The sequence below is a fragment of the Periplaneta americana genome, chromosome 12 (genome assembly GCF_040183065.1).
Source record: "Periplaneta americana isolate PAMFEO1 chromosome 12, P.americana_PAMFEO1_priV1, whole genome shotgun sequence".
NCBI lineage: Eukaryota > Metazoa > Arthropoda > Insecta > Blattodea > Blattidae > Periplaneta > Periplaneta americana.
Window position 1 is genome coordinate 161,137,490 of NC_091128.1, and position 16,883 is coordinate 161,154,372.

Genomic DNA, 16,883 nt, shown 5'->3' on the forward strand with positions numbered 1-16,883 from the left:
AAACCGAGAATGGGAAGCGAAGAAAGTGAACGTGAAGATTTTTATTCACAATAAAGGCTGGTCCACAATAAACCGAGAATGAGAAGCAAAGAAAGTGAACGTGAAGATTTTTATTCACAATAAAGGCTGGTCCACAATAAACCAAGAATGGGAAGCGAAGAAAGTGAACGTGAAGATTTTTATTCACAATAAAGGCTGGTCCACTATAAACCGAGAATGGGAAGCGAAGAAAGTGAACGTGAAGGTTTTTTATTCACAATAAAGGCCGGTCCATTATAAACCGAGAATGGGAAGCGAAGAAAGTGAACGTGAAGATTTTTATTCACAATAAAGGCCGGTCCACAGTAAACCGAAAATGGGAAGCGAAGAAAGTGAACGTGAAGGTTTTTTATTCACGATAAAAGCTGGTCCATTATAAACCGAGAATGGGAAGCGAAGAAAGTGAATGTGAAGATTTTTATTCACAATAAAGGCTGGTCCACTATAAACCGAAAATGGGAAGCGAAGAAAGTGAAGGGGAAGATTTTTTATTCACGATAAAGGCTGGTCCATTATAAACCGAGAATGGGAAGCGAAGAAAGTGAATGTGAAGATTTTTATTCACAATAAAGGCTGGTCCACTATAAACCGAAAATGGGAAGCGAAGAAAGTGAACGTGAAGATTTTTATTCACACTAAAGGCTGGTCCACAATAAACCGAGAAGATTTTTATTCACAATAAAGGCTGTTCCACTATAAACCGAGAAGATTTTTATTCACAATAAAGGCTGGTCCACTATAAACCGAGAAGATTTTTATTCCCAATAAAGGCTGGTCCACTATAAACCGAGAAGATTTTTATTCGCAATAAAGGCTGGTCCACTATAAACCGAGAAGATTTTTATTCACAATAAAGGCTGGTCTACTATAAACCGAAAATGGGAAGCGAAGAAAGTGAACGTGAAGATTTTTATTCACAATAAAGGCTGGTCCACTATAAACCGGGAACGGAAAAGACGAGAACGAGAACGGAAATAGTTAAAAAATGCATTTAAATGTGAACATTCACAATTCTTTTACGTTCCGGCATGATATGTACTTGTGAAGAGCTATGTCGTGTACTAGGGTGAGTGTATGTGTAAGTGTTCGTGTAAGTGTAGTGTAGGGAATGGGTGAGGACGATGATGGTGAGGAAAGGAGAAGGGGAAACCCGGTGCCGACACGTAGCCTACTGTCGAATAACACCAAGGGGGCCGCCAGGCTTAACGTCCCCATCCGACGGACGAATCACTATCAACAGTGACATACGCCTTCTCTTCATATGCACTGCGGAGAGATTTGGTGGGATTTAACCCAGGCATATTGGTGCACAATCTAGTGATTAGAAGTTGTGCACCGCCATCTCTCCTAGTCCCGAGGTAGAAAATTTACATGAAAATTTCTGACCACGCCGGGAATCGAACCGGGCTGGCTAGTCTGAAGGCAGACGCGCTATCTCAGAGCTAACTCGGCGGACCTGTTACTAAGACGTTTCTTGTTTTATTTTATGTTTTCTATTTAACGACGCTCGCAACTGCCGTGGTTATATCAGCGTCGCCGGTGTGCCGGAATTTTGTCCCGCAGGAGTTCTTTTACATGCCAGTAAATTTACTGACCTGAGCCTGTTGCATTTAAGCACACGACCTCCATATTGGGAAATACTGACTATGGTACTCGGTAGACTCACTGGAAACTCGTCGTCAATGGGGAACTCGCAGCGCTGTCCCCGCTCGCCCGGGTTCTGCGTGACGGTCACCAGCGTGTTGTTGTTGAAGCCGGTGCCGAAGAGCCGTAGCACGGCCCGGCTGTGGGCCAGCAGCACGGGGATGCCGTCCTCGCCGTACGTGGGTTCGCGGTCCGCGGTCTCCACACGCAGGCCGATCACCTGCACTTCAGGGGACTTGGGCTCCGGGTGGATCGTCTCCAGACGTCGCTCCGGCAGTCGATCTGTCGTCACGCGCCACTTGTCGTCGTCTACTGAAGGGTCGCGTCTCTTGCGTACAGCTCTGAAAGCAAACACCATCACTAACAATAACTACCGTTTATACATACATATATATTATATATAGGGTGTTTCTATCTGATGCTTTTCCAATTCACTGCGGGCTAAAGCAGGGAGATGCACTATCACCTTTACTTTTTAACTTCGCTCTAGAATATGCCATTAGGAAAGTCCAGGATAACACAGAGGGTTTGGAATTGAACGGGTTACATCAGCTTCTTGTCTATGCGGATGACGTGAATATGCTAGGAGAAAATCCACAAACGATTAGGGAAAACGCGGAAATTCTAGTTGAAGCAAGTAAAGCGATAGGGTTGGAAGTAAATCCCGAAAAGACAAAGTATATGATTGTCTCATGACCAGAACATAGTACGAAATGGAACTATAAAAATTGGACATATATCTTTCGAAGAGATGGAAAAATTCAAATATCTTGAAGCAACAGTAACAAATATAAATGACACTCGGGAGGAAATTAAACGCAGAATAAATATGGGAAATGCCTGTTATTATTCGGTTGAGAAGCTTTTATCATCTAGTCTTCTGTCAAAAAATATGAAAGTTAGAATTTATAAAACAGTTATATTACCGGTTGTTCTGTATGGTTGTGAAACTTGGACTCTCAGTTTGAGAGAGGAACAGAGATTAAGGGTGTTTGAGAATATGGTTCTTAGGAAAATATTTGGGGCTAAGAGGGATGAAGTTACAGGAGAATGGAGAAAGTTACACAACGCAGAGCTGCACGCATTGTATTCTTCACCTGACATAATTAGGAACATTAAATCCACACGTTTGAGATGGGCAGGACATGTAGCACGTATGGGCGAATTCAGAAATGCATATAGAGTGTTAGTTGGGAGGCCGGGGGGCAAAATACCTTTGGAGAGGCCGAGATGTAGGTGGGAAGATAATATTAAAATAGATTTGAGAGAGGTGGGATATGATGGTAGAGACTGGATTAATCTTGCTCAGGATAGGGACCAATGGCGGGCTTATGTGAGGGCGGCAATGAACCTCCGGGTTCCTTAAAAGCCAGTAAGTAAATAAGTAAGTATAGGGTGTCTCAGGAGGAATCTAAAATATTTCAGGAAAATGTAGTTTCGGTTAACCTACATCAATTTAAGGAGAAGGGCTTATAGGAAATCTCTTTTCTCATATTATTTTAAGTAGAGCTTCTATTTCCCTAACATATGTTCATGTTTATGTCTGAAGCCTTTTCAATCAATCAAACTCCTGTATCTCCTCATGAGGAGCATAGGGCATTCACAAAGTGCCTCCATCGGACCCTATTTGTAGCCAACTTCTTCACTTCGATCCATGTCTTACCCTCCCTAGTAATTTCCTCCTAAACTGTTCTCTTCCATGCATTTTTTGGCCTTCCTCTTGTTCTACTACCCTGGGGGTTCGAATCCAAAGCCATTCTTTCTACTGCTCCATCTTCTTTCCTGATTGTGTGCCCTAAACAATTCTACTTTCGTCTTTTGATTTCTATTGTTATTTCTTCCTGATTTGTTATCTTCCATAGTTCTGAGTTTGTGATTATATCTGGCCATCTAATTTTTAAAATTCATCGTAAACATCTATTAACAAATGTTTGCAGTTTATTTTGTATAATTTTACTTGTTTTCCATGTCTCACAGCCATATAATAAGACTGATTTCACATTACTGTTAAAGATTTTAATTTTTGTAGATCTAGATATAATATAAGATTTCCATATTGGGTACAACTGGACAGATGCACTATTTGCATTTTTTATTCGGTTTTTTACATCCTCAAAGCTCCACCATCCTTGTCAATTATACTACCCAAATATTTAAATGAAGCCTTTTAAATACAACATTTTTACTTTTGCCCTTTATGGTACAGTCACAAACATATAAAGAATGCAGTATTATAAAGAAAATGATATATCTGCTCTCAAGAGTATCACAGAATCACAAATCTTGTCTTAAATGAAAGCTAAAAGACTGCTAATCAATTTTGTTAGGTGATTTTTAGAAATGTTACTTTTTATATTTTATTTATATTTTGCATTTTTATGAACGAAAGAAAAATTGCAAGTCCATTTTTAACTTAGTCTTTAACTTGTAATTTGACATTTACCTCTTACAGAATTATTCATGTATAATGTAAGAATTTGCCCTAAAATTTTATTCAATTATCTCTGTTATTGTCCGAGATATTACATATTAAATGTTGAAAAATGTAAAATAAACAAACTCAGGATATTCAACAGAGAAGTTTGAGCACAGAGTAAAGGAACTGGAGCGCAGCGGCTACTTAAAAATGACATAGAAGCAATTATTTTCTTCCTAACGACCTTGAAATTTCGCTCAAAAGAAGTCAATACTATGAAGTATTTCAGGATTATATGATACATTATTGAAAACGCTGCATCTTGTGTTGCTGCAAAAAGTTTATTTCATAACTAGCCGTACCCGTGCGCTCCGCTGCACCCGTTAGAAGTAAATATAACGTAATTACATAATTAAAATAGGACATTTGATCCAGGGAACATTCGTGTTTGATAGAAGGATGAATCGTTTATTATGTTACTTAATTTAAATTGCATCCAAATAATTAAAATGCGATCATTTTGGTCCAGAGACACTCATTTGGTGCAATGACAAATCCTTTAACATGTTTCTAATTTTTATTACATGCAACCATAGTTTAATGAACATTAACATCATTTAGATTTAATGTGTATATTTTATTTTACTTGTTATATGTTTCCATTGAATTATGGTAATAACTTAATTTTAACCCTTGTTTTCTACGTATTCAGTAAATGGCGTTTGGCCCACTATGGTTCTGAACCCTTCAAATAACTTAAATTATATTATATAATATTACATATTATATTATATTACATTATATTATATTATATTATATTATATTATATTATATTACATTATATTATATCAGAAGTTACTGTAATAACATTATAGCATTATGTCCATCTAGAGAAACTACATTTTCCAATGGTGAAATAATAATTAATTATACAAATCGGTTAATTTAGCTTCCGATATTACTTCATACAAACACAGAAACATTCTCTGTAGGCTATCTTTCATAGCTTTCGATTGTTGCTGTCCAAGGCTCCTTATAGACGAAGTCATTTGTTTTTTATTTCATTATACGGCCTTAGATGGCAGTTATTTTAATTTTAAAACTCATTTATCTCATTAAATATCAGCCCTATCAAACTTTTTCAAAGAATAAAACTTATCGCAAATTATTTTTAAAGAAACTTCTGTTATGTAACATTTTTCACAAAAATCAATAATAAGCGAGATATTTCGATTTATTTAATTCAGGCCCCCTTATAACCCCCTTTTAAATAATGTATTTTGAATGCCATATAGCCTAAAATCTAAGTTACAACGAACATAATTTATATTCCAATTTTCATCGAAATCCGTTCATCTATTATCGTGTGAAAAGGTAACAAACATACAGACAGACAGACAGACAAACAAACATTTCAAAAAAGCGGTTTTCGGTTTCAGGGTGGTTAATTATATATGTTAGGACCAATTATTTTTGGAAAATCGAAAATTACCAGAAAAATTTCGGCTACAGATTTATTATTAGTATAGATAACTACAAACTTAGTAAGAAAATAAAATTACCCAAGACAAATTACTATGGTTGTACTTCTTATGGATTCCATGAATTGTAAATTAATATCAGGTGCCGGTACCGGTTCTCTTTCCCATATCAATGAAACACCTGGCAGCCTGCCAGTTTCAGACAACATCCGGTAAACACGGGAAAACACGCAGCTAGATGGAACCCTTCGATTGGGAAAACGTCGTCTATATTTCTCAACAGTAGCCAATGCATTGCCATCACAAAATCCATAAACAAACAGCAGTCTGCATTGAATTAAATGTCAAGTGAACGTATATTCAGTTGTGTATTGCGCTGGCGCTGCGATGCTCAGATGCTGCCGTGTGCAAAAGATCTGACTAACACGTCAAGTATAGTATGAAGGACCGCAAGACGTCCCGGTATTTCTCCGCTTAATTTCTCCCCAATCATTACACTTCGGACACAGGTAGGGTAAAGGTTGGTAATATCGTGATAGCAGTAATATTGTGATACCATGTTTGAAGGTCTACCATGGGATTACCAATCGGAATAGAAGGGCGTTTTTCAAGGCAGTCCGACCGACAGGCAGTGGCCCTTTAGTGAGCATAATGGCGCCGCAAGGGAAGGCACGTATGAGTGTACAGGCTTCAACAAAGAATGAAAAGTGTTGTAAAACCAGGTGAGTAAACATAAAAATTAGTGTCTGTCGATATATTAGCAGTATGTCTTTAATATGCTGTATAGGCACATACTCTGACGATTTTATACAAGTGTAGCATCTTCTCGATTTTTTAGAGTGCAAGCAGTTTATGTAACTTGATACATATGGCGGAGGGAGGCTTACGAATTATGCCTTCTTCCTTACAGTTCCGTTCCGTCTTCTGCTAGCAACGGTGATAGGAAAGTCAACAAAAGACGAACGTACAGTGTTGTCAATCTACAAAATACTGTGAAAATGGTGTTGAATGATAATTGGACTATATACAAGCCAGCAAAGGAGTGTGGTGTACCCTGGAGTACACTGAAGGTTCATATTAGTCGTAACGTTGGAGATGCTGATGTTGGAGAGGGCGGGCCATTTGAAGTTCCTAAACTCAGGCGTCCCTTCATGCTACCGGTACCTAAATTAGTAGAACTGAGGTTAGTGAAGTATATAATTGAAATGCAAGAATTAGGTTTTGGGCTGAATGTGACATAAATAAAGTGTCTTGGATTTGAGTTGTCGAAAGCCACTTCAAAAACGTCTTCATTTAATGAAGACAGAGAAAAAACAGGACCATTTTGGTGGTGGTCATTCAGACAAAGATATGGCTTATCATTGAGAGCACCAGAAAAGTTAGCAGTAAGTCGGACTGTTACAGCTAATAAAGAAACATTGAGGACTTTTACGATAAACTGGAACATACAGTAGCCAAGCTTCAGCTGCAACAGAAGCCAAAAATAATGTTTAACTGTGACGAGACAGGAGTCACTTTTGTGGTGAAGCCTTCGAAAATCGTCGCGGAAACAGGAAAGAAAATAATTTACAGCAAGACTTTCGCGGAGAAGGGAGTAACACAAACTAGATTAGGTTGCTGTAGTGCCTCTGGAACAGCAATTCCGCCTATGATAATTTTAAAGGCGTGAGACTAGTAAATGGTTTGGACAAAGACGCTCCAACAGGATCACTAATCAGTGCATCGAATGGCTGGATAAGTTCAGAATCTTTCTTAAAATGGATGAATTACTTTGTAAGGAACATTTCACCAGCCAGACCAGTGTTGCTATTATTAGATTCGCACGCATCACATGTGGGAATAGGTGTCGTTGATTTAGCTCGTGAAAATGATATCCACTTGATGACATTTCCGAGTCATTGCAGCCACATTCTTCAACCACTGGATCTCAGCGTTTATAAATCATTGAAGAATGCATGGGCCAACAATCCTGTAGGCGTTCCAACTAGATTCGACTTCGGCAAGTTGTTTTCTGTGCCGTATGCAATTGAATTTAGTGCAGAAACGATTAGAAATGGGTTTAGAAAAGCTGGAATTTATCCCATGAATCGCAATGCAGTACAATCTGAAGCAATTGCATCTTCTCGTCTAATAGCTAGAGATGGAGATTCCAGTCAAACTCGAACAGCAACACTTCCATCAGACAGTGCCAAGGGGATTGTGGGGAACACCTTGTGCTTGCCCAAATGCTCTGATGGTAATGCTGGAAAGCGCCGCAGAAATGTAGATCCAAAGGCCAGAGTGCTTATTCCGCTACCAGAGAAAAGATTTCGTGGTAGACCAAAGAAGACAGAAGCAGCAAACGCAGCTCCCTCAACAGAGCCTTTATCGTCTAGTTCTGAAGAGAATGAAACGGCTTGCAAAGTGTGTCATGGCATGTATTCAAGAGATGTTGCAGATCGTAATGGGGCACAGTGGATTCAGTGCATATTTTGCACAAGATGGTATCATTAACTATGTGCTAATGCTGATGATTCACCCCAGTTCATGTGCTTTGAATGCGACAAATCCGTGGAATTCTCAGATGACGACAGTGATTAGTGCTTAAAGTGTTCAGTTTGCAAGGACCTTTCAGTGTCTTTAATTGTAAGGTTGGCAATATTACTTGATTGAAAGGGACTTTGTATTAGATACTGTGTTGACTGAAAGCTAATGTTCCAAGCTTTAATTAAGTTTAATTTGAATTTGTATATTTGCAGTCTAAGTTAAAAGAATTATCACGATATTACCAAACATCTATCACGATAATACTCTGTATATCACGATATTGCTAGGTATAATTTCATTTAATCAATCAACTTTTTCCTCCAAAGTCTTAAAATTGTTTACGTTTATTCTATAATGTATGTGTAAGGAACACTCTGAACTTCCATCAGTGCCAATTTAGTTATATTATGAAATTTTGTTTTGAAGAAAACTGCATTTTATTTTGAGTTATCACGATATTACCAACCTTTACCCTATATCAGGTTAAATCGATGTAGGTTAATCCAAACTACATTATCCTGAAGTATTTACAGTCCTCCTGAGACACCCAGTATAAATACAGTAAATGCATTGGCAGGAATGGTGAACGAGAGAAAAGTTCATGTAGGATATGAGATTGACGACTGATGACCAAGACAGAAACTAACATTAATAATAATAATAATAATAATAATAATAATAATAATAATAATAATAATAATAATAATAATAATAATAATAATATAATATTAGTAATAGGCCTAATAATAATAATAATAATAATAATAATAATAATAATAATAATAATAATAATAATAATAATAATAATAGAGCATGTAAAATCAATACAAGTAGGCCTATGTTAGTCTTTGGCACACCATTCTGGAACTGGCAATTTATTTGTAGTGAAGTCCGATTCTCCTCCCCATTTTAGTTGCAAAGATGGCTCCTAAGCCATTGCACTGCCCGATATTTACCGATGCTCCGTCGTACGTTTGCGCAATTAATTTCTTGCTACAGTTAAATTCTTCTAAATAATCAAATACAACTTGAGATATTCTTTCGGCAGCCCTGTCAACTGAAAGCCCTGTTAATTCTTGTATTTATTATAGCTTATTTTATTTATCTGTAAGTAATTTTGTTTGTTATTTATTTTATTTTTTATATTATATCATTTTAAATTATTTATTATTTCGTTTATTCTATTCTTTTAAAATGACCAATGAACTGGATTTAAGAAGGCTACAAGAGTACTTGAAAATTCTTATTGTAGTCTCTGACAGGGTCTCCATCAGCCAGAAAGAATGGTCGTAGTATTAGGATACACGGTCATATCCTCAAACGCGGCTAAACTCAAGCCACACCCCTTCCTCCGCACTCTCCTCTGTCCACTAACTTCACCGCTAGAAAAAACCGTTTGCTGTAAGATATTTGCACGGTTCCTCGGAAATTATTTCTGAGCTGTGCAGTGGCGACAACTCACAACAGAAAGTGGAAGCTTAAAGGAAATTATTACGTCGGGACGCATTGAAAATCAGAATCTGTAATTAAAATGTTTTCTATCCTCAGAGGCACGAAATTAAACTGTAGGATCATTCTCATATCCTTAATGGAGGAATCGCCACTCGTTTTTATTTTATTGGGTTATTTTACGACGCTGTATCAACATCTAGGTTATTTAGCGTCTGAATGAAATGGTGATAATGCCGGTGAAATGAGTCCGGGGTCCAGCACCGAAAGTTACCCAGCTCGCCACTCGTGGCAGAAGAAGATATCAGAGGACAGACTATAAACTCTAAGTAGGGACGTCACTGGTATAGATGATAAAGAACCGAACTGTTATGAAAGACGTAAAATGTAAAGAGGAAAGACTATGGCATCTTCACGGCACGGTTTTTTTTTTTTTGACAAGCACGCTATTGTCGACCAGCGTGAAGGGCGGAGCTCTGAATAGAATACAAAGCCTTTTCAGCCGATGTGCAGCGACCTTTCCTTCTTACAGATCGATGTGTTAATGCCAGACGCCAACTCAAATGTCTCTCATCAGCCTTTGACAGCCATGGCGTTTGTCCGGTCGGCCTGCCTCGCAATTAGTGCAGCTGCGTGTAATTGGTCAATTAACAGAAGAGCCGTCTTATGACGTAATGCCTGTGGTTTTCGTCAGACTTCCCAAATTTGTTTACGAAAGAATATCTTCAAGATTTTAAATGCCCGCATAATCAGACTTCCTCAGGAACGCACGCACACACGCACACGCACACACACGCACACACACACACACACACACACACTGGCTACGCGAAACTACGTTGGGTGGGGTCACGGTTGTAAAAAAAAGTTGTTTTATTTAACGACGCTCGCAACTGCCGAGGTTATATTAGCGTCGCCGATGTGCCGGAATTTTGTCCCGCAGGAGTTCTTTTACAAGCTTCTTGTGTATGCAGATGACGTGAATATGTTAGGAGAAAATCCACAAACGATTAGGGAAAACACGGAAATTTTACTTGAAGCAAGTAAAGCGATCGGTTTGGAAGTAAATCCCGAAAAGACAAAGTATATGATTATGTCTCGTGACCAGAATATTGTACGAAATGGAAATATAAAAATTGGAGATTTATCCTTCGAAGGGATGGAAAAATTCAAATATCTTGGAGCAACAGTAACAAATATAAATGACACTCGGGAGGAAATTAAACGCAGAATAAATATGGGAAATGCGTGTTATTATTCATTAAGAAGCTTTTATCATCCAGTCTGCTGTCAAAAAATCTGAAAGTTAGAATTTATAAAACAGTTATATTACCGGTTGTTCTGTATGGTTGTGAAACTTGGGCTCTCACTCTGAGAGAGGAACATAGGTTAAGGGTGTTTGAGAATAAGGTGCTTAGGAAAATATTTGGTGCTAAGAGGGATGAAGTTACAGGAGAATGGAGAAAGTTACACAACGCAGAACTGCACGCATTGTATTCTTCACCTGACATAATTAGGAACATTAAATCCAGACGTTTGCGATGGGCAGGGCATGTAGCACGTATGGGTGAATCCAGAAATGCATATAGAGTGTTAGTTGGGAGACCGGAGGGAAAAAGACCTTTGGGGAGGCCGAGACGTAGATGGGAGGATAACATTAAAATGGATTTGAGGGAGATGGGATATGATGATAGAGACTGGATTAATCTTGCTCAGGATAGGGACCGATGGCGGGTTTATGTGAGGGCGGCAATGAACCTCCGGGTTCCTTAAAAGCCATTTGTAAGTACGTAAGCAAGTAAGTAAGGAGTTCTTTTACATACCAGCAAATCTACTGACAGGAGCCTGTCGCACACTTAAATGCCATCGACGCGGCCCGGGATCGAACCCGCAGCCTCGGGCATAGAAGGTCAGCGCTATACCAACTCCGCCAACCAGACCGACCCGTCAAGTGGAAATGAACAACAGACAAAATAGAGGAACATGTTTGCTAGCCCTGACCAAGTTTATTCCAAAACAAGATGAGAATTCATATTCAGTAGGTATGAGAAGATGATGGATTTGAGGAAGATGCTAAAATACATACCACAACTACACCAAATTTTTTCAACAATATACCAGATAGTAATAACGAAAGTGACTGAAATAGAACTAATTCATTTTTTTTCTGCTTTTTCATCTTACAGGACAATGTTAAGTAGTAGGAAAAACAGAAGTTCAGAAAAGTTTTGAATTTTTTTTTTTTTTTTGTATGAAACAGAATGTTTGCAGAAGTGTAATTATTAATTCCTTTCTATCCATTTTCCCTTCAAAACATCGTAGGCCTATTTTAGTCGTAAAGGAACACGAATTTTGTGTAAGTAACTTCCGCCTTGAAGCTTTAATGTCTAAAAGTGGTGTTTTCTTTCTTTAATTAAATAGAAATTGCACGTAAAATAAAACTTCATTTCATTTCTTTAAAATACTATCCTAGTTTATTGCGAAATAATTTGTTTATATAGTCAGTGCAATAGTAATCCAAGTACCAACTTCTTTTGGAAAACAATTATTTTCTTAAAACTAGGCCAAAAGTTGTAATCCACACATTAACAATTAATTTAAAATATGTAATAATAGATGGCATCATAAGTAAGAAATATTAAAACACTCATTGATTATAACAACTACAAACACATTTCCTTCTTTTTCTCAAAAATAATAAATTGTTACTTCAATCACTAAGATTTTGAGGTAACTTACCTATCCATATATAGATTTCATAACAATGCAATTAGTTTTTGGGTTTGATGCGGTTAATGACTTATTGCTTTTCTACGCCTCATTCATTTCTAACACCCATACCTTGCATTAATGAGATCTAAACTTGAATACCCATCTGTAGTGTGGCAAAATTATAAAGTACCATACTGTTATGTACGTAGAGATTTGTGCCCAGTGACTCCAAGAATAGCTATGAGAAAAACTGTAATTAATTCAAATGTCACAGTTTATGCTCCAGACGCCAAGATCTTGATTCCCTATTTTTATCCAAGGTCCTTACAGGTGATATAATCTGTGAAACTTTCATAAATAAAGTTTCTTACGAAAGGTATGAGACAAGTGAGGCAATTTTCTATAACAGAATTTCTAATCATCTTTCTCCTGACTCCAGACGCGAAAAGAGAGTGAGAGAAAAAAAACTATCAACTTGTATATCAATAAACTTAATTTAATTTCTAAACTTGGATTTTGCACAATTGTAAAATATTTACCATAAGTATGGTTATTATTAATATTGTTATTATTTTATCAATATCACTATGTAATATTGTTGTATTAATATTATAACAATTGTGTTAGGCCTAACAAGCTTTTTGCAATCATATTTATAATAAATAAACCCATTAATATTATTATTATTATTATTATTATTATTATTATTATTATTATTATTATTACTAGCCGTACCCGTGTGCTCCGCTGCACCCGTTAGAAATAAATATAAAGTAATTACATAATTAAAATAGGACATTTGATCCAGGGAACATTCGTGTTTGATAGAAGGATAAATCGTTTAATATGTTACTTAATTTAAATTGCATCCAAATAATTAAAATGCGATCATTTTGGTCCAGAGACACTCATTTGGTGCAATGACAATTCCTTTAACATGTTTCTTAATTGTTATTACATGCAACCATAGTTTAATGAAGATTGACATCATTTAGATTTAATGTCTATACTTTATTTTACTCGTTATAGGTTTCCATTGAATTATGGCAATAACTTAATTTTAACCCTTGTTTTCTACGTATTCAGTAAATGGCGCTTGGCCTACTATGGTTCTGAACCCTTCAAATAACTTAAATTATATTATATAATATTACATATTATATTATATTATATTATATTATATTATATTATATTATATTATATTATATTATATTATATTATATTATATCAGAAGTTACTGTAACAATATTATAGCATTATGTCCATCTAGAGAAACTACACTTTCCAATGGTGAAATAATAATTAATTAAACAAATCGGTTAATTTAGCTTCCGATATTACTTCATACAAACACAGAAACATTCTCTGTAGGCTATCTTTCATAGCTTTCGATTGTTGCTGTCCAAGGCCCCTTATAGACGAAGTCATTTGTTTTTTATTTCATTACACGGCCTTAGATGGCAGTTATTTTAATTTTAAAATTCATTTATCTCATTAAATATCAGTCCTATCAAAATTTTTCAAGGAATAAAACTTATCGCAAATTATTTTTAAAGAAACTTTTGTTACGTAACATTTTTCACAAAAATCAATAATAAGCGAGATATTTCGATTGATTTAATTCAGGCCCCCTTATAACCCCCCTTGTAAATAATGTATTTTGAATGCCATATAGCCTAAAATCTAAGTTACAACGTACTTAATTTATATTCCAATTTTCATCGAAATCCGTTCAGCCATTATCGCGTGAAAAGGTAACAAACGTAGACAGATAGACACACAAACAAAAATTTCAAAAAAGCGATTTTCTGTTTCAGGGTGGTTAATTATATATGTTAGGACCAATTATTTTTGGAAAATCGAAAATTACCAGAAAAATTTCGGCTACAGATTTATTATTAGTATAGATTATTATTATTATTATTATTATTATTATTATTATTATTATTATTATTATTATTACTTTTGTAATAGGGTAAACTAGGGTCTGTTGGACAGTCGGGCATGTTGGACACACTGTACTTTAACGTGTTACCTCGCCACTTGTGGGCACCACATTCTGCTAGAAGTCAATGACGGAAGTAGCCCCACTCGTGGCGAGGTAATACGTTAAAGTACAGAGTGTCCAACATGCCCGACTCTCCAACAGACCCCAGTTTACCCTATCACATAAAACAGTTCTGTGGTTCAGAGAAACTATATTAACAAAATAAAGGAACATATTTTGGAACATAACCTGCAAGGTCATACATTTTTCTTTATTCAGTGTCAATGCCAGGCGCAACTAATCGATACGAACAGATGAAGACTTTGTCAGTTGATTGTTGTTTAGTCAACTGTCCGAAGACAGGTTTGAACCTTATAAGCAGTGGCGTGCCGTGCTATTTCACGATGGGGAACAGGTCAGAAATAATAATAATAATAATAATAATAATAATAATAATAATAATAATAAAAATAATCTGTATTATGATTTAGCAACATTATCAATTCCTTTTTTTTTACTTCATTTACAACTTAATCGGAAAAAGAATATGTTAATATATAACAAATTAATGGTATTACATTATTGTTATTATTATTAGGCCTAAATATATAATACCGTTAACTAAAAATAAATAAACTTAAATTAAATCTACAATTCACCGCTTGACGAGCACCCAGTTAACCATTTCACAGAATTATAGTAACTACTTTGAAAATGACTTGTATAAGACTTTGTTTTAGTTTTAAGTTATGTAAGCAGAGGCACAGTATAGCAGAGGAGTAGGTTTGCCATTCAAAATAACCGCGCTGCTTTTCTCAGCAAAAGTGATCGAACTAAACGCTCTCGACTTCAGTTGATCGATAACACAACACTCGCTGTCTTGGTTCGCATCTTCGGGCATTAAAGTAAATTGCTGGCAGTGAGGAAATCGTACACGCATTGAAGTTTTCCGAAATAAACATCATTAAATAACATTATGGCGTTTTAATACATTGCAGTGAGGTTATTAATATGCATCAAGTGTAACCACCTACGAAATATTATCGTTATTTCTACTTTTTTTTTGTGCCAAAATCAATCCAAAACACTCATTTTCCACTAGACCAGTAGCGGCTGGTGGTCAAAATAATGAGTGTGCTACAATTTCTATATTGGCCTACTGTATACACTTATATGTATTTATCTCAATTTGAGACTCGCCTAGTGACGAAATATGAAATCCATACGACGTTCCTTCCTACTGCAGAACCTGTCAATTACCCTGGTGTTAAACCCTTCATCTTGGATATCACACTCTTTTCTATTGACAGTGTTACTTCACAGAATGGATCCTGTGAATTGTTGGAGGCTATGTATCGTAACAATTGAACAGCTCCATCTATATTCCGGAAGGCAGGTGTTCCGTATAGAACTCAAAGTTGTGTCTTTAACACTCTTTTGTTCAGTACAGTATAGCTGCTGACAGCAACTTCAAGTTCGCGTTCAGGAAAATTAGGCTATCCAAAAATTGCCAGAAAATTTGCTGTTTAACAATTTTGTTGCATCTATATAGCTTAAAGACTGGAAACGGTGAGTAGTTTTCTGAATTATACGGTCACATACTTCCTTGGCTTCAGTTTTCTGGGATTCCATTCTCCGTCGCTTGCCGACTGATTCAGGAGGAACCTCAAAAACCAGGTAGACGGCAGCAGCAGTCGGACACTTGAATTACCAAATAGGCCTACATTGTAAATAGTTCCGAGTTCTTCCACAAACAAGCATTCTCTCGTTACGCTTTACTTTTGCAATCTCCAAGCTGTGTTGTGCTGAAGCTGACTACAGCACTTCCCCGCGTAAAAATAGCCAATCAGGGCAGTGATTTCAGCTTCGCACATACGCATTAATTGTCTACATTCTCATTTAGAGTTTTGAGTAGCACATTGTACCCCCTGAGGCACCAAAGAGCTAAGAGCGAAGACTAAACACTTTATAACGCGTCATGAACATAACCACGGGAAATTGCCAAATGGCAGATCAGATACTATGGTGGTATTGCAAATACATTATTTGAGCAAAAATTATCATTGTGCTGTAGCACTGTAGCACATAAGGACGGGCCGTCCCTGCACTAGACATACATTGGCCTTCCTATATCCCATATCGCTTCTGCCCTAGATCAGCTGATCGAACTCTGGTGCCACTATCCAGCAAGCCTTGCCCCTTCTACAGGGACATCATTTTATTTTTACTTCAATTTTTATTGTACCAGAGTTTTTTAATGTACTTCACTCCCACCCCTTCTACTAAGGAAGTTCCAACTCCACACAGAACCAAGACCGCAGATAGTAAGCAGTACTGAGTTACTGAGTATAGTACGTTCCAGAAATATGTTCGCGTTTTTCAGTGACGAAAGAGCTTTCAATATTGAATCATATTTTCGCACAGGTACTGTCCGTTTGCCTACGTCGCATCCCGATTTCCCCCACCTGCTTCTGCTCGCCCCTCTGTAATAGCTGGGCTGTCTTAGCTCTTTTCTGAAAACATTAATTTCTCTTAGGAATTGGAAGTTTACGTAATATTATGCAGCTGTTTAATTTAACTTAAATAAAAGGACCTCGTTAAGTAATTAACTGTCACGTGATTTCCTCCC

At 36.7% G+C, this 16,883-nt stretch overlaps 1 protein-coding gene across 2 annotated transcripts in view; it reads right to left on the minus strand.

Moving 5' to 3' along the window:
* LOC138711085 (unextended protein-like) overlaps positions 1 to 16,883 on the minus strand; it is a 113,631-nt gene that overhangs the window by 58,803 nt on the left and 37,945 nt on the right. For both annotated transcript variants that reach the window (XM_069842401.1, XM_069842402.1), the window contains exon 2: positions 1,706 to 2,024. In XM_069842401.1, the coding sequence (XP_069698502.1) occupies positions 1,706 to 2,024 (319 nt within the window). The remainder of the gene's footprint in view (positions 1 to 1,705; positions 2,025 to 16,883) is intronic.